Source organism: Bombus fervidus, chromosome 7 (genome assembly GCF_041682495.2).
Source record: "Bombus fervidus isolate BK054 chromosome 7, iyBomFerv1, whole genome shotgun sequence".
NCBI classification, from domain to species: domain Eukaryota; kingdom Metazoa; phylum Arthropoda; class Insecta; order Hymenoptera; family Apidae; genus Bombus; species Bombus fervidus.
This window is the reverse complement of record NC_091523.1, coordinates 7,004,261-7,023,226: the sequence shown is the minus strand read 5'-3', so window position 1 is coordinate 7,023,226 and position 18,966 is coordinate 7,004,261. Positions and strand designations below refer to the sequence as shown.

General features: G+C 40.3%; 1 protein-coding gene across 5 annotated transcripts in view; it reads left to right on the top strand.

Moving 5' to 3' along the window:
- The window catches only part of Rhogap102a (Rho GTPase activating protein at 102A), a 66,458-nt gene that overhangs the window by 20,854 nt on the left and 26,638 nt on the right, over positions 1–18,966 (top strand). For 4 of the 5 annotated variants that reach the window (XM_072006929.1, XM_072006927.1, XM_072006928.1 and 1 more), the window contains exon 3: positions 17,156–18,613. In XM_072006929.1, the coding sequence (XP_071863030.1) occupies positions 17,297–18,613 (1,317 nt within the window). In that variant the 5' untranslated portion in view covers positions 17,156–17,296. Of the gene's footprint in view, positions 1–14,273; positions 18,614–18,966 lie in introns of those variants that run through there. The other variant, XM_072006926.1, reaches the window with a different exon arrangement.

Below are 18,966 nucleotides of genomic sequence, written 5' to 3'. Positions count from 1 at the left end.
TAATTCTCGCAGGCGTCGTAAATCTGCCAACTTAAATGTAGTTCTGCGCTGAAAACTTCGGTCACCGCGGTGCACGTACAAGTGAAATAAAACTGATCGTCTTGCATACGCGGGGCCCGTTTACATGACGCCGGCAGTTTATTTATGAAAATGTAATAAGCCGGTACAATTTTTGCCTGATGGTTTACGATCTCAACGTAATACCGTAAAGTTAAACGAGGATTGCAAATAACAGGATAATGAAACTTCTCTCAATTACTGTTACCTCTATGTATGTGTAAATCGTTTGATATATTCACTTTTCTTAATTGACATTCGATTAATCGGTCGAATTTAATTCGTGTCGTTCAATTCCTTCATATAATAAATTTATCGGTACATATTCACGTGATATCATATCATTGTCTCGCATTAGTTTCGCAATTTCTTTCTTCATTCTTGCAAAACAACAAAATAATTGAAAGTCGCATTTGCACGTGATAACGTTATTGTTAAGAATTAAATTTCTATTTAGAAAGATATTTACACGTCATAACGTGTTCGGTCAATGTCCGACGCACGTTTGGAACCGTCTTAACGCGTATCCCAACTCGATCCTCGATCACCCTCTGCCGCTCTCCGCGCTTTCCTTAGAACAAAGTCATTCAGAAAACATACATTCAGAAGGATACAAAGAGAATGCCAACACGTGTTGTTTTTCCCCCCTTACCACTTTGTCCTCCAATTTCTCAATCTCCGCGACACTTTGACAGTGGTAAACCGTTCTTTCTGTAAAACTTGCTTGTAGATCGTAAATCAAAGTCTCGATAAAGACTCATTTGCCACTTCGTCGAAACGAAACGAAAGAAAGTATCAGCGTGTCCTACCTTCGAATCACGCTCGATCTACGTTTCTCAAAAAACGATCATAATCTCGAACAAGTGAAAATATCGAGGTATCGCGCGTTCTTCGTGCACGATTTATTTCAAGATGGTTGTTGCTGGCCTGCCTGCGGTGAATTCATCGTCCGGTTTTGGATTACAACATTGCAAGATCCGTTGCGAATGATGAATCTTCGTTCGTATCGCGATTCGTGTGTCGCGAGTGTATCATCGAAAACGATCTATAAATACGAGGCGAGACGAAAAGAATAAGGAAAAAGAAGAAGAAACAGAGGTGGAAACTTTAAACCGGTGGCCGCGAGCCTATCCGCGACGATGGCGCGCGTATTTTATATCCGTTTCTGTAACCGTTGATGAAACGTGATCGACAGTCGGACAGCGATCGGGGTGGGGTCTACGTATATATTTAAAACCGTTTCGTCAGGGATTTTCCCCGGGGCCGTCTTGAGTACGTCAGGGAGACTGACGCGTTCGATAATTCATCGACCATCGAATCGTCGACGTCGACGTCGTCGGTGTCGTCGTCGTCGTTTCGTAGGCCTCGTGCAACCGATCGATCGTGGCGATTCCCTAGCTCATCCAGCACGCGATCTCGTCCTTGCCTTTCACGAGGATGCACCATTGGCTAATGGGAAAATCGATTCGCTCGTAACTCGCCGTTTATTGACAGCGTGGTGTTAGCACGTTCGAAATGAGCCGCAATGTTATCTTCCGTCCGTCCTTTTCAAATATATCTCTCGCTTAATTTCACGTGTTACGAGAAACACGCCCTCGCCATTTTAATGCTGTTGGAACAGAGGGATGATACGATGGGTGAGCGAGTAAACGTGCGATGATCGCGTTCGAAGTTTGCGCGAGGAGAAGAGGAGGAAGATGGAATAATTCTCTTACAGATTAATTTAACTCGTCCACCTACAAATTTTAGTACTTAGTACACTTATTAGTAGACATTGTTCTTTTTTACATGAAAGATAATCCACAGGGAAAATGATTTTCTTCTGAAAAGGATAATAATGCAAACATAATAACGCGATAATAACTCAAGGATAATAATGCGTGTCCGTTAAATAAGCGATCGAATAAGTGTGATCGACGTTACGAAGTACGAAAAATGAAACAATTGAGCAAACTGATTGCGGTAAAGTACACTGGAAACGTTGCGTTAGCTACAGAGTTATCGAGTAATATGGTCAAAAGTAGATTTCTACACGAAGAAAAAAAGCACATATCAAAAATTATGACAAATGTAAAATTCATCGTAATCAGGATTGATTGAGAAAATGAGTTTGAAATTGGATCGTATAGGGACGGTCGATTCGACGCTATTATCCTCTGGCGATTGTCGGCCTCCGTTTTCGAGCGCACACGATGCGTAAAGACTCTTATTTTAGGTTAATAGATAGTACATCGATTTCGTGCATAGACCCAGAGGGATCGCTTCCATGGATTTCTGCCAGCTATCGTGAGTCGTACGCGTGCGTGTTCGTACGTATACGTACGAGGCTACGTACTCGCCCGCGTGAAATCCACGCGTTTGTATGTTTGTATGGTGTATATAATCTAAGCGGATCGTGCTATACGTCAAGGAAAATTTCATAGTTGACAGATGCTCGCCTACGTCACGACTTTGAAATAATACGTGTGGAAGCAAAAGGGCAAGCACGAATAAATGATTTCCGTGAATTTTCATTGTTAAACGTTTCGAATGATTATTTCTCAGATTGGGTTTAGATCTTCTGTAATTGTATATTATTGGATACGTAACACACGCTAGAATGACGAAGTATAATTTCGACGACATAACGCTTACGTTATACATTTATAAGGTTGCTGGTATCTTGTTCCAATAGTTTTTTAATTTAATGATAATCGATAGTTGCTTTGGTTTGTTTACTATGTTTTCTTGAATGTTTACTTCAGTTTATTATTCCTTCCACCGGTTTAAACAATAACATTCTATTTTATTCAAAGTGTAATATATAAATATGCGATTGTTAGATTATTTTTCATGATGAATATAAACCGGTTCAAGCAGTCCTGGAACACTAAGAAAATAAATACTTTTTAGTAACGAAATCAATATATTTATACGATTGCAAGAAGAACGTATCAGTTGGAATGAATTTTTATTTCGATTAAAACAATTTGATTTTACGGCCAACGAAACTTATTACACGATAACCTGATACGAGCGATAAGTTTCTAACGAAGATCGATTGGATTTTTCTCTTCGATTCATTCGAAGCTAGGGTTCAAAAAGATTTTTATCGTCGTCGTTTCCTGAAAGATTTCAGCGCGTACAATCATTGTACATCAAACTTTTCCTTTGTACGTCAGATTCCGGCAATAAAAATCGTTCCAAAGGAAATCCCTTCGCTATTTCGTTACGCAACGTGCCATAAACTTCTCGCTTTTCTGCCTAGAATAAATCCAAACATTTGTCGAAGTTCCTATCATTTCAACCAAACTTTATATAGAGAAAAGATGGGGAAAGAAATTGCTCGAGGTAGTATACGTAGCCTAAATTAAACGGCTGCAAAACGCGTTTGATTCGTGAACGAAAAGCAGATTTATCATCGCGGGAGCCTTCGAACAGCTTTAGATTCGATCTTCGGTACACGCAGGAACGATGATGCTCAATAAAACCGGCCACGGCTATTTTCGAACGATCTAAATATTTTTCTTTCGTTATCCATCATTCCCTTAACGTACACGGTCACAACATTCGCGATCCATCATTCCCTTTACGCACGTACACGCACACGCGTGCATCGTGTTCATGGCTAGTAATTAGATACGTTAGCGTGAAGCTTTGGCTAATTCCGTGTAATATACGAGACTCGACGAATTATTGCAATTTTCGCGAGAACGCTTTTGCAAAGTTCTTTCGCCAAACGATCGTAAACATAACAAGAAGAATTGCCGTGTCGCAAGAAACATTTTGTATGCACAGAGACGATACCTTCAAGTTCTTTCTTTCCTGGACGTAACCTTTTCTCGTTCTAGTCTTCTTACACGATTTCAGGCATTCAATTTCGCTGTAATTTCATTTCATTCTTCGAATTCAAGGATCGAACAGTTTATACGAAACTTGTACTTCCAAGAACCGCATTTGCACGCAGGTAAACAAGTATGCGATCGTACGTGCTACCTACTAGCAAAAGGTAGTATCTTGCGATTTCATTTGCCAGCAAGCATACGTAGAAATTATTTTGCTGGTCTGATCTGTTTTAGAACGAATTACGAACGATTGTCCGTATCAAAGTTAATAATCGTAACTTGAAAGGCAAGCCTCAATCAACGTGTTTTCATTGATTTGATGTCTAGAATCATTTAAAACTCTGTAAAATACCCTCATATTTTGGAGCGCCATTTATATGAAAAGATAAGGTTCACCTCTAAAACATTTCTCTTAATTCTTTTTAAATATGGCCTTGATTTATTTCTAACAGTAAACAAATATTTTAGTTTCGGTTACGATATGTACAATGATGAATTCCTTCCTGTTTAAAATATAACCTACCAACACGTAGATCTGTGCAGATCTATAATACATACTGTAACAGTATCTTCTACATACAGCTTTACAACTCTCGTGATCCTTACTAATCCCGTGACGAAGTACAATAAGATCGAATACTAGATCAATATACATACGTGCGACCTGTACACGTCGTGTAGTATTTGGCAAAGATTCTCGTTCCGGTAGCCGACCAACTGGCATACGATGGACCATATAATCCATAAATAAGCTCTATCCACTTCGTCTACGTCCACAATCGCCTATATTATCCTGGTCGCGCGTAAACGCGACTACAGGTAGTCGAAATTATTAGTTTCGTTCGTGTGCGTTTCATACACAATATCGAAAGAGCAACTATCAGCTAGCCTTATACGAGCGTACAGTACATGTATATACTCGACGAAAGGCCAAAGGCCTAACGCCGCTCAGACTCCTACGTTCTAGGATCTATTCCGCGTATTAGAGGGTCTTGGAACGGTACGAACATCGGTTGCCACGCACACGTGTCGTGACACGGAACGTTTCTTGCACGGCTTCCCGGCTAGACCGTGTACATACGAGCGTAACACGCGAGCAACCGTTCGCGACGACGATTATTAAACTCGCGTGGAGACACCATGCGTTTAATGGGATAGAACCTTGAGGCTTAATTAGCCCCGCTCTCTCGTGCCTCCGTATTAATCATCTCGCTCCGGTAAATCTCTCGTGTCAATGTTGAAAATAGCCGGTGTTTCGGCTATTTTCGACGGCCAGTCTGCCGCTTTTATTCGTCGTTCTTGGAAGAAATTTTCATCGAAATTCCACACCCCTCATCCTCGAGTCTAAGAGAAATCCACCATTTCCGTTGCATCCTCGATCGTTTGTATAGACGTTTTGTTCGTTCAAGTGTTGGACGAGTTGCGTGCAATTATTGCGGATTAGAGGAGCAGAGTCGATGCGTCGACAAGTGAAACGAGACGTCGTTGGTCAGACAGAGCATGGTTCTGTGAGGCGCAATAAATTGCGATTTTTTTTTGTAAAATTATTGGGAATGAAAGTTGGGTAGGGGAACCGAGTATATATTTTGACAATCGGGCTTGGGTTTTCAAATTTATCGCTGGATTGTTTGAATAAAAGTGTCACTGCAGCCTGAGACGCTTACGCACTCTAAATTCGTGTATGACATAGCGCTGACGTTACTGCATGACATAATACCGAAGCTAATGACACGAAACGTTACTGTTATTTGCGAACTTCTGAACAAATGATAGGAACAGTGACATATTGAGAATCTAGAGTTTTTAAAAAATATTTATAGAGTTGCTGCAAATATTTAATTTTTTTCCGACTATTTTCTATTATTTTATGCACTTTCTTCCGCAACCTCACGGGGTTAATGTCTTTTCACAATTAACGTAAAATAAACTTTATTTCAAACACATTGTCGATAAATCGTCAGGCCGACACGTGCTTTAAAGAATCCATTCAGTAGCTAAGAAGATAATCTTATCGAATGAATACGAACGAATGCTTTAATTTTTCTACATTAAATTATTACGAAAATAAAATAAGCTCTTGTGTATTATCGTTGTGCAATAAATTATTTATCAACCACGAACAGTTCTTCTCCACAAACTATCCACACGTGGTAACAGAAATCTTCTATCTTCTATCTCGTTCAACTTTCATAAAAATGTACATAGTCAATCACTTGAATTACCAAAGATGTCGAAATGGGCAACTTCAAACTTTTTGTTTTTTCAATTATTAAAAAGCTACAGGTACTTTACGCAAAGTTAATATCGATTTTTATCAATATTGATCGTCATATTTCGACGAAAATTGAAGATCGCCAGGTTCTAATGTTGATCATTATTGATCGTTGCGTTGACCATTGACCAGTAAACGTCGAATCTGTTCGATCAGCCCGAGATAACCGATATTAGAAAAGCTAGTGATTCCTCAGCTTGCAAGCATGGATGCCACCTGACGAGCTTTTGAGCAAATAGTTGGTAGTGTCTGCACGGTGGCGACTCCGGTGGTTCCACGACGAAAAGCTACGAGCTTTTCGAACAGCAAGCTCTCGAAGAAGGCGCACGCGACGAACGGGCAAAAGTACCAGCGACCTTGCGATATTTTTGTGTTCTGCTAAAAATAATTCGCACATTTTATAATACAACCGGTGAGGACTGACCGAGCTTCACCGATTTCGTCGATCGTTTCGTTGCGCCTTCTCTGCACATTTCCATAATTTCGAAAGCTTAAAGAACGAACGATGCACTGGCGAACAACAACGCGATCGAATCCTTCGATCAGTCCTTGATTAAACATTTTCTAGATTAATCGTGCTTCTGTTTCGATAGAAATAAATAAATAGATAGAAGTATGTACAAACCAAAATTAGCCATTTTCATGAACTTAAATACTGAGAAATAAAAGATGTTAAGTTTAAGAGATATTTTGTAGACAGAGGATGATGTTGATTACGTTGCGTAAAGTTGCACGAGATTGAGACGTTTGCAGGGAAGAGTTTTAGTAAATTGATTTAATTGACATTTGATCGTGGTTCTTGACGATAATTATCAGTGTTGTCACGTAGTGTCACGACGCGGTGATTCTTAAGCGTACGATTGAATTTCCTGCGGTGCTTTTCAAGTCCTATCTAATTGTATTGCCATTAATCTAAGAGACGTTTATTATTAGACTATGCTCTCATCCAGACGATTCGATATACGATATCCCACTCGGATGCAAAGCATTAATTTAATTATTTTATTTTCGAGTTCTGGTTATTTTCGACTGTCTAGGTCTCCTAGACTTCTTCGCAGACTTGCTGTCATTTTAAATTAGGCAATTTTCTCGTCCATCCACATCGTTTTACGTTTGAAAACTTGTTCAGTTTTTATTACCGAAATTAAAATAATTTACATACAGACGTCAACCATTGTGTTAAAAATTTAATTTTGCTTTATACATTTTTTTTTACACCATTTTTGTATCTGTTTCATATTTAACAAAAGTTACTAAATCAAATGAGGGAAGCTTTTTATTTGTTATTAATAAAATTCAATAGAATTTATTTTCACTGATTCGATCGATCGTAAGGAGGCGATCTATCCGTTTCTTATGAAAGAAACGGTAAAATGCCGGGATCCGCGCGATGTATACGCGGCACAGACCAAGTGGTGGCGATCATGTGAGCACCAGAACAGAATTAACACGAAGGGGGACCAATCCGGTATTTCTGGCGCGATTGTCCGGCGAAAAATAGATTCGTATGGCGGTTCGGATTAAAAGACGCCACTGGGACGATTATTCTGGCGCTGTTACGCTATCCGTGTCCTTCCGTAATTCTTTCTCTCTTGCACCTTCGTCTTTCTTCCCCCTGCTTGCTCCAGCAGCGGAAATAATGCTAATATCCTGTCGGCTGCCTTCAACCTTCACCAAAATTTTTTGCCACACGTATTCTACTTGTTGCTGTTATTGTTCCTGATATAGCTGTCGATATCGAGAATTTTTCTACAAAATATATTGAACTAATATTGAAATTATTAACATTAAAATTAAAATTTACTTTATAGAAGATATTTTTATATAATTTTTATACAAGAATAATATGCCATTTTTGCTGGTGGATTTTAATTTATTTAGGTAACATCGAGCTCGTACTAAACTTATTTCGTTAAATTTATCTCTCATAGGATAATATTGATTTTTCATTTCTATGGCGGTATAACGCTCCATCTTTAGTTTTGATGTACCTTTTAGTAGGTGTTATTACCAAATATGAATTCTTCTAAAGGATATTTACCGAATACATTTTTACACTTTTCAACTTATTCGAATGGTATCGAACTGGTATTGAAATTATGTAAGCCATGTAATATTCTATCATTTGCAGTCTTAATGCACTTCTTATTTGATTTATTACTAAATAAACACGAACAACGTTTAAGGGGATGCATGGTAATTCTCGTGACCAATGGATAAACAAAAGTTTTCAACGTGTCATTATATCGTTGCGTAATAAGCTTCGTTGTGCAACATCTAGCCGGTTTGTGGATACGAAACGCTGGATAAGTTTCAAGGTTTCGAAGGTATTCGAATTTTTGGATACCCAAGGCACTCGGTATTCAAACCTTGCTCGAAGTGTATATTTATTCTTGCCGCTGACTTTTTACGCTCGATGCTATAAATATTATCACGTTCGGATTTGCGTATATACACTTTTTCAATAGCTTGACGTTAGGAACACACCCCTACGATTTTGGATTCTTCAAATATAACGTATTAGAATGTTCTGTAATGACCCCAAGATACATTATTTCTTTCCACTTGTGTTTTATTTCATCATGGATTGGAAAGGCTCGTTCAGATTAGTTTAAGTTGCTTGAACTTAAGTGATTCGACTTCAAGTGGATACTTAACGGAAAATGAATACTCCAAATGGACATGCAAATAAGATAAATATCAGTCACAGCATAGTCAACTAGTTAATTCAGAGAATCAATACATGAGCACGATACCAGAAACGACATTACGTTACTCAACAATCGCTGTTGCTCTCAGATCAAGCGATAGTTGGAAAAAGGAGAATTTCACTTGGAATTTGAAAGAAACGCTATCAAAGAAACACTATGTAAACATAAAAGACTGAAGAATGTCGGGCGACCTGATCATTGAACGTAGGAACTAAAAAAAAGAATATTTGAATTTAAGAAATTCAGCCAGGTGGTTAGAATCGTAGATTCACGTTTCACAATTCGAAAACGTCGAAGGTCAAGGATGGATTTATCGAGATTATTTCTCGATCTTCGCGTTTGAAAACACCGATAACCGTAGCGATAGCGTACAATTAATTTACGTGTCACGAGGTTGCGATAGCGCGACATTCTGACGTTTGTTGATGATGCCGGCTCTCACGTGGCAATGCAAATGATTTTAAATAGGCCCGGCCGAGAGTCCGTTCGAAATAGCAACAAATCAGTCGATGACACTGCGCGTTGCTCTCTGGTGACGGCCGGTTCGACATCGATCATCGGCCAACTCATTCCGGTGGATCGTCATCGATCGATAACGAGGAGACCGTGTGTTTTAATCGACAAGTAGCGCCGCTTCCATTCACCGATCTTTGCCTCTTGTTCTTTCTGCTACTTACTTTTTGAAATTCAACTTTAACTCGTTGAAATTGAATTGATTAAGTTTCAATGATCGATGATATCATTAAAACTCGAGTGTGACACTCGAATGTAACGTTCGTTCTGTAAGATAACCGTAGCTCTCGAAACGTTGAGAAAGTTTGCGAAATAATTGGTTATCTTAATTTCTACTCGCGTAGAATTCTTTGAAATTCTTCTACGCGAACAAAGTAACGATAGAACGTAAATAAATTTAGACGATATAAAAGTTTGGTCGACGATAGGAAACTTGAATTGAGTTCAAATGTTTGCTGATGAGAGAGCAATTAAGAAAGCCATAATTACTTGGGTACTCAACGTTCACGTTTGATCGTAACTGTGACTGATCGTAAATCTCATTTGGCGATACACGACACGTTTTTATCTGCGCTCATTCACCTTCAAAAGATAATGATGAACACCGACACGTTTGCCTCGTGTTCTACCGTGTATAGGAATGGTGAAATGGTGAAAGTTGTATCGACTAAACGATTAAGGTAGCTCTAAACATCGTTGAATAAATTGCGAAACTTCTGTACGATAAATCATGTAAACGTGCAGTAAATTTAATTAAATTAAATGAAAAATTTATAAATAAATAGTTTTACAATATAAATTCGCTAAATGATAAATTGTTTGATGTTTCACGATATTATAAGTATAATATTAATAGGAATATGTTCAACAGATACTGCAACGCGTCCTTGATATTGCAAACTACTGCAATATGATATACGCGAAATTGCAGATACGGTACATTTACAATTATCTCACGGTTTCTTAGGCTCGTTAAAAAGCTTTTAAGCGGTAGATTCACCTTGTTTTCTATACTCTCGATCATTTAAGTATTTCGTACAATTAGCGTTTAATGGTGACTTTGTCACATCCGTCAAGCCCCTTCCGTTTTTTGCGATCGATAATGTTGCATTTACCAACTTCTAGTCCTGACTATCGTAATCGTAAACTATCTTTGATTATCTAAAAAGTACCAAGTGAAAGCGTTCAATGTTTCGTTTAATCTGCTGTTTAACGATTTCTTCAGTTCTTAATGATTTATTAAATTCAGATAAATTAATGGTTGACAGACTGGTTGATTAAAAGAATAAAACAAATTAGTTATCAATTTTTAATTGTAAAAGATCGAATCTCACTCAATTTTCACATATAATTCAATTTCTACGCTGAAACAAAATGTTTCAAGGCAAATACTTTCGCGAATGTTTGCGACAGATCGATCGACCCTTCTTAAACTAACGGGTTAAGTTATAAAGTAACTTTTACAAAGTCTATCGTGTTGTTATCGATATCACCACTTAGAGCTATTGGCATATATAATTGCATTATAAATGGAATATAATTCCATTATAGGATCAAGCAAGAATTAAACATCGTGAAGCTGAAAAATTCCTTTAATCTATTTTTCTTTCAAATTTAAATGTATCATGATCTATAGTATTATATCGCGTTCATTGTAAAAGATCTGTTTCGAAAGCGATAAATTGCCAACATTCTCGTTTAAATTAATCTCAAAACACCTGCCAAAAATAGGGGATGTTTTCAAAATTTCACGCCTACGCGCATTGTGTCGCTCAATGGACAAAAGTCAAAAATTCCAAGTGTCAACTCCCGAAATTCCCTTATCGTAGAGTATTAGTAACAAACTGTCATTTGTAATATTATTCGTAATTTTTACTGAATGTACCGATTTGTTGTTAAAATTGAGACGCAAACTTTACAGAAAAAATCAATGCACTTTGCCGAAAACGTGCCATTGGCGGAATACTTGCTTTTTTAATTTCATTTTCATATATTATGAATACTAATTAAAGACTGCTAAATAATTTTAATGCAATAATAACAAATTGTCCTGCGTTTATATAAAATGTTTATTAACTTGAAAGAGATTTAAAAAAAAAAAATTCCAAAAGATACTTGCGTGATTTTATACCACTATACTACTTCCCGACGCGTTTAGCTTTCCATCGACATCAAATTTGTTTGCCGAAATTTTTCCAAAACGAATCGTGATCGTTGCTAACGCGTTCAGCGACCAGGTCTGTAGCACTCGTGCTATGTTCTCGCTAAACGATGAGACACTCCTGTTACCTTAAACATCCGACCACTTATTCTCAAATGTTTATACGATATCTATCATTCCAGTTTTAGTTTTCCATTTCAAATGTGAATAAATGAAAAAGTCTTGAACAAACAATAAGCCTTGACCTTTCATCCTGAAATCTATATATATAAAGTGATCGGTACCATTTTTCAGGCACTTCCACTAACAAACTGCTGAAAAAGTTTTTGAAAGCCAAAAGTTAAAACAAAAAGTTTCTTAACATTCGGTTGGCAATAAATCGCGTTAGTAAAAATTCGCAAAGAATCTTTTATTCGATAAACAATCAAGGTCATTACAATTTTTCTTTATGCCAATCGATGCATATATGAATTATTTACAAAAAATATCAAAGAACTTGGTCCGAAAAAATTTATTAATTTAAAAATTATGATCTTTGTCCCGAATATAAGCGTCACACTGTGGCACGTGCCGTTAAACGCGCGTAACGCACATCTAGATTCCGTTGCACCTACATAATCTATCAAATCGTTCATGTATCCTACAGTCTAAATACCTCTGACTTCACTAGAACAATCAAGACAATTGTAAAGACGATTCAAAACGAGAAGCAGTCGCTCGGCCTACGTGTATTTTGTCGTTTAGCGAGGTTACGCGTTGAAATCACAGATATTTTCTCCTCTCGTGTTCATCTTTCCCCGGTTCGAAGGACACTCATAACCTTCAAAGAGTATATCGGCAGGCGGAAGTGATCGTTTAGGTGCGCGAAAGTCGGTTTCCCTAACGATAAGAAACTTTCGAAACGCGTGGACGAGTACAGATAAGGATGGCTGGCAGACACTTCGGCGTCCCGACGAGAAACACGAACGTAAACGCTAAAGATAGCGCAATATGCGTTGTCCCTCTCGCGATTCGCTTCTTGGCCGATCTTTTATCAGATCCCGCCACGCTTGCAATCGCTTGAGGCTTCGTAATTGCAAAGTTTATCGAAATAAAATTCAATAACCAAGACGCTTTTTGGAAAAAGCGCCTGTATGTATGTAGCAGGTGTAACTTGTAGTCAAATAATTGAATTACTATAAAATCTTTATTTTATAAATATAAAAGGAATAAAGTTCTTTAAGAATCATTACGATTATCAATTCTATTCTACAATAGACGTTTCGAAATTTACTCATTTCATTTCTTTATCTTATGTGCCTTTTTCCAGAAAGCTCTTGAATAATACAAGAGAGGGAGAGAGTGCATTAATATTATTAGTATAAAAGTATATCGTATTATTAAATCCGTATATTGTACAAAAGTACTAGGAACGAAACATGATTTGTGGCAAATATTTCGTTGTAGACTAGTAATTTTAACGTGTTAATAGAAAGATCTGTATGCTTCCGAATATGAAAACAGATTATCGATATTATAAATGTGTAAGATACGTATAGATTACAGATACGTAACACATATAATACAAATAATACAAAAGTACGAATCTTACAGATTCTCCAAAGGAACACGGGGCTTATGATCCTTCTATTTTTTTCTTTATTTACCTCATTTTTCGGAAAGAATACGCTTATATCCCATCGTCATCAAATATTTTCAATCATATCCGTGTCTCGCTTCGAAATTCCATCAACTTTGCTATTGCATCCTCCGCATAGAGTACATCGATCGGAAAGGGACATAGGCCGTGGACGAATTCGCAAAATTGTTACCGTATTGTTGTTTCGTATTTTTTAAACGCCCGCAGCCTAGAAATTCCGAGCGCATTCGTCGATAAATCAGACGGCAATTTTCCGCTCGAAAAAATAAAGTCACGGCGAGCTAGGCCAGCTCTGATTTACGATCACCCCTATAGGCGGCTCGAGGTGTGGTCCGACTTGCATTAGAGAATGAGTCTCGAAATAGTTCCGGACGCGGAATACATCCCTAAGAATATTAAGCAATGCCCTCATGGCGATTTTTATCGTACTACGTCAGTGGCGCGCGTCTATAAAGAAATGTCCTACATTTTCGCCGTGAAACGTTAGGTAATCTACGGTTATCCGAACTTCACTTTTTTCGACTTCTCAACTTTTCTTCTTCTACCTTGTTCATAGACACACTTAGAACTGTGGAAACCGCGTGTACATGGATAGCATAGCTTGTTGTTTTAGTATCTCAACTTCTTAAATTTCCTTTGTTTTCTTTCGCTTTATGTTCTTTATAGATTCGCGTGAAAGCTTGGCGGGTGAACGAAAACACGAAAATATAACCCGGAGCGGTTATTTCACCCAATTCTTTCGATTTAATACAGATCGATGGAGGAAAATGTGCGTTAGATAAGTTAGATTTTTTTCGTTGAATTATAGATGTATGTATACTCGTATGAAGACAAAAGTTCGCGGCAGAGTTGCTTGAACCGACGAATTTAGAAATTGCACGTTCGCCAGGAATTTGTTATAGCGTTTGGCAAACAGAATTGATATTTTCAACAGAATCTTACGCGATTTGCCGGATTTTACTACTTCGCTACCTTTGCTTTCCTTCCTTTCCTGATCTTCTTCATCCTCGGTGGTCCCTATATCGTTTCAATTTACTAGTTTCCGATCTGTAGTGCCTACAGTTACAGGCTAGTTATCCTTGTTCACAACTAGACATCTTCTGCCAATCTTCAACTTCCAAACATTCTTCGCGAAACTTGGACCAAATGAACAGCGTCTCGACATTCAAGAAAATTCCATTTCTTCACGTGCTACTATATGAAAAGATATTATCCACTCGATTCGATGGAGGCTGCTTGGTTTTTCACGTTGGCGTTCCAACATGTCTGAAACACAATCGTCGAACTGGGACGACGGACAAGTCTTACGAAAACAGGCGTCGCGTTGCTAAAAAACGTCTCTCTACCGTACGCGTAGCCACGAGATCGTTATAAACAAATCGTCAAGGCGGGGACTATCGTACTATGAGGTACGCGAGAGCCTGTGCACGTAGACGTGGCTCGCCAGAAAGCGGCGTCGGTATTTGGCAAACGATGACAACGTCGTGGACACCATCTCCGGTTTGTCTGCGGTCCCAGGTATCCTAGACCGCAGCCTCTGCCTCTTCCTCCATCCTCCTCTTCCTTCATTCGTTTCATCTCTGTCCTTCGTATTCTTTCATCTTCCTTCGTCTTTCTTCGTCTCTGTCCTTCTCTCTTCATCTTTTTCGTCATCGTCGTCGTCATCTCGGTGCAAGAAGAGCGCTCTTCTTCCACTGCTTTACACTTGTCTCTGTTCATCTTAGTTTCGTCCATCTTCTTTCCTCTCTGTCCCCCTTTCTTCATCTTTTCTATCATCATCGTCATCATTCTCCTCTTCTATCGCGATATCCTTGTCTCTGTCCATTCGCCCATCGTTTTTCATCTCTATCCTTCCGTCTTCATCTTTTTCGTCATTATCGTCATCATCTTTTTCTTCCATCGTTCCATGCTCTTTTCTATCTTCTTTCAACCGTCCATTCGTTTTATCCACCCTTCGTCGTCTCTGTCGTTCCCTCTTCATCTTCCTCGTCATCGTCGTCATCGTCCTCTTCTTCCACTATTGCCCTAACTCGCGCCCGCGGTTCGACCGTCTCTCTCTGCGTCTGTCTCCCCTTTTTCCGTCTCTCGCTTCACTCGCTTCTCTCTTCTCGCGTAAGAGAGGCACGAGGAGAGAAGGGGCAAAGACGCTTTTAGACACGGAGCGTCCACGAGCGTCGCGACGCCTTGAGAAGCAGTAGTCGCGTACCTTAGGCAGCTTCCACCTTGCCGGCTCGCGGCCGTATGTAACGTGATTCTCCTCGACGTTTCTGCTCGACGCAGCATCGGCTGTCGCGAACACTCCTCGTGTCGCGTTCGTTTTGCCTCGCCTCTGGATGTTCTCCGATCCCTGGAACATTACCGAGAACAACAAACAGAACGCTTAAGGAACGAGCACGAACCAGTGGTTCTCAATTGCTGAAAACGTGCGTCCTATTCTTTTCCATCCAGTACAGTTTCAGTTTCATCGAGCCTCTTGCAACAAGGACGAGAGTTAAATTTACGTGGAGGATTATTTTACTTTATCAAAGAATCTCTGAAAGATTACAGTTGGTCGCCTTGGATTTCCATTTTAAGAAGGTTTAGGTGGGAAAGTCTTTGTGATTTTGTTTCTTTGCGATCTCGCGAGGTCGATGGTGTTCGCGGGGATCGTTTCCAAGGAGAAGGACAGCGTGTCGTTCGCGGTGGATCTCGGATACGAAGGAGAAGGTGAGGAGAAGCAGTGGTTAGCTGAAATTCGGTGGGATCTGCGAAGTCTAAATTAATCTGGAGCCCGTTGTTGTTGAAGTTCCGAACGCGGGCCTGCTGCTAGCCGGTGTAAAAAGAGCGTAAAGTTTCGTACGCGGAATAAAAATAAGCGTGATACGGGGAACCGAGAGAGTTGGATCAGCTTTGCCACACGCAGGGTTACACGTGTTGCGCTGCAGAAACAACCGGTAATTTCCTACTCAGCGAAACAAGTGGCTACTTTTGTTTTGTGTTAGAAGAAAGTTCTTACTATTGCAACGGTATTCTTCCTTCGAAAAAGAGAAAAGAGAACGCAAACTTTCGCCTGCCTCCTTCCGATCCACACACCATTGTATCATTCCGTTCACGTATTCTCTAGCTTGGTCCAAGCATAAACGAGCAAGCTACATCGGTTTAAATTCACCGAATTTTCGTTTACTTGTCTAAACGATATCGCTCTCCTCGAAAGTACGTCGTCTATAGATCAAGCAGAAAGCTCGACGCAATATTTCACCGGTGACTCAGTTCCTCGGCTGTGACAGATTCCACAGTGTGCAAAAGTGAGGTGTCCCGTCCATTCCATTCGTCTGTTAGACGAACAGATCTCCGAGTGTTCGTCGAATGGTCAAATTCGTCGAATGTGTCCAGATAGCGAGCGTCTTGGGTGACGTGGTCGCGAGTGAATCGCCACGCGCCTCTTCGGTAATGATTTAGTGGCTCTCGAGCAAATGGTTGGTTGTTCGATTCGTCGGTGGATGATCGTGTTTAAAGAGTAAAAATAATTCCGCGAAAGTGGTTCGCGTGGCGAAGAAGGAAAAGGACGCGACGATGGCGGAGCGTCCTGGGGGTAGGAGACGTTCGCGTCGGGACAGTATGGAAACAGGCGGATCGTTACGGGGTACGCCGCCGACCTCCAAAGACAGGAGGACTAAACGATCGAGCAAACCATCGAAAGAGCGGTGGTTGCTTACTAGGAAAACATGGCGGTACATGGCTGACGCCGGTAGACGTTTAATACCCGATGGAACGCACAATAGGCCAGAAGATATTCCAAAGATAGAGCAATACTTTCAGGAAGTGTGTCAAAAAGAGCCAAGGTTTCTGCTTTGGAGGAAAACTTCCTATCCAGGGACTTTAAGCTTTCGATCGCAGAGACGTCGAAGACATATAAAGGGCGGCAGTTGTAGAACGAAGGCTAGTTCCGCTGACGAGGCTGACGATGTTAGAAATCCGCCTCAAAATTTCATTTTTCAGACCACCACGGCCGGAAAATTTGACCTAGCGAAAGCTAAAAGAGAATGGTTGCTGGCATCGGAGAGAGGGAGCACTCCATCGAGTCCTGTAGAGCATAGGAAATTCATACAGGAGGACTCTGAGACTAAAGCACTGGCTGATATGCTGCAGAAGTACCTGAACATGCAAAGCGACGTCGCTGGTATGACAAAACCGACAGAAAGATCAGAAGTGTTTGGGCAGATGGATGGAAAAGAACCTTTCGATTATCAGAGTTTGATAAACAAGCTTCAACAATATCTGGATTTGATGGTTGCCCAGACGAAACTGGAGCAACTTTCGGTCCAACGGTCTTTGCCAACAGTGAAACACACGGGAAACGTTTCTAAGACCATGCAACCGTATCAGGGCGATTACGTGCACAAATCGTTGATGGAAACTATCGGCCGTTATTATAGTAAATCTGCAACTCGAGAACACGTGATCTCGGCGATTCTAACGGATCGAAAGTTGTTGGAGAAGTTGTATTTTGACTTGAGGTGCACCAGGGGTTTCAGAGGTCCACGTGCTACCGGCGCCTACACGTCACCACCTTCTCGTTGGTGGACTCATCAAAGGACCAGAATACCGTCGAAGGAATCCGAAGATTGGCTTTCGCTCAGGAGAGATCCTAGTTCCCTGCCACCTCTGATAGCCGTGCAAGAGCCCAGTACAGATCGTGGTCCCATAGACAACGGTGTACAAACAGAACCTGTTCCTCGTGAGGTTCTCGACGCCATTCTTCTAGAGAGAGAAAAGGAGGAATTATCTATGAAAGAAGCGGCAATGCATAAGTCTACTGGTCGCAGGCGAAGCAGCGTAGACAACGATGACGTTTCACCGTCCGTCAGCGATACGATCAAAAGGTATCTCCGAATGGCTAGAAAGAAGTCGATGGACGCTGACAAAGTGGACAGATTCAAACGAGTGAACTATGACAGAAACTTGAGGAACATCAAGGCCAAAGGAGAGACCACGAGCCTCGGCGATGACGATGGCAATAACAAGGGCTGTCAAACCGAAGACAACTGGGCTGTTAATTACAGAGAGATGTCCTCGACTGAGAATCCATCGGAGAATCTGTCAGACGCTGAAACGACCACCTCGCCACCGAGTAGAAACGCGAGCTCGAGAAGCAGCATCGATGCTGGCCTTGGCTCGGAAGAACCACTGACCCCTAAACATCATCATCATCAGTCCTTCCTTTCCCATCTCCTACACGGTTCCAACGCGCACAAGGATAAACCGCATTCGGCACCGGGTTCACCAGCACTTACGTCATCGTCCACCAATTCCGCAGGTGGCACAGCGATGCAGAAGAGCAAGTCCTCGAGCAGCGTGGTGCATCACGGCAGCCGTCTGGTCGCCAAGAAGATATGGAGGTCCAGAAGCAAGAGTACTTCGAGGGCGTCCAATCAACCCTCCGTCTGGACACCACAGGTGAGTTCTCTTTTTTCTTTTATTTTTGTCGTTTTGTTTGATCGCATGTTTTCCTTTCTTTCTTTTCCTTTCCTTTTGGGGGGTGGGGGGAGATACGTAGTTAGTGTTTTATGAAATTTGTGATTCTTGGTAGAAGTTTTGTTTGTCAATCTTGGAACTTCTGTTTAAGTTAAGGATATGACTAAAAGTTAATAAGATTTGTTTCTAAAACAACCGAAATGAAATAACACGTAAAAACGAAGAAGTTTATTGGATAAAAAGATTATTATACCCGAGAGATTGACAATATTTGTTTGGAAGATTAAAAGGTTAAGAGAGATATTTGGAAGGAAATAAAGTTGAAGTATAAAAGA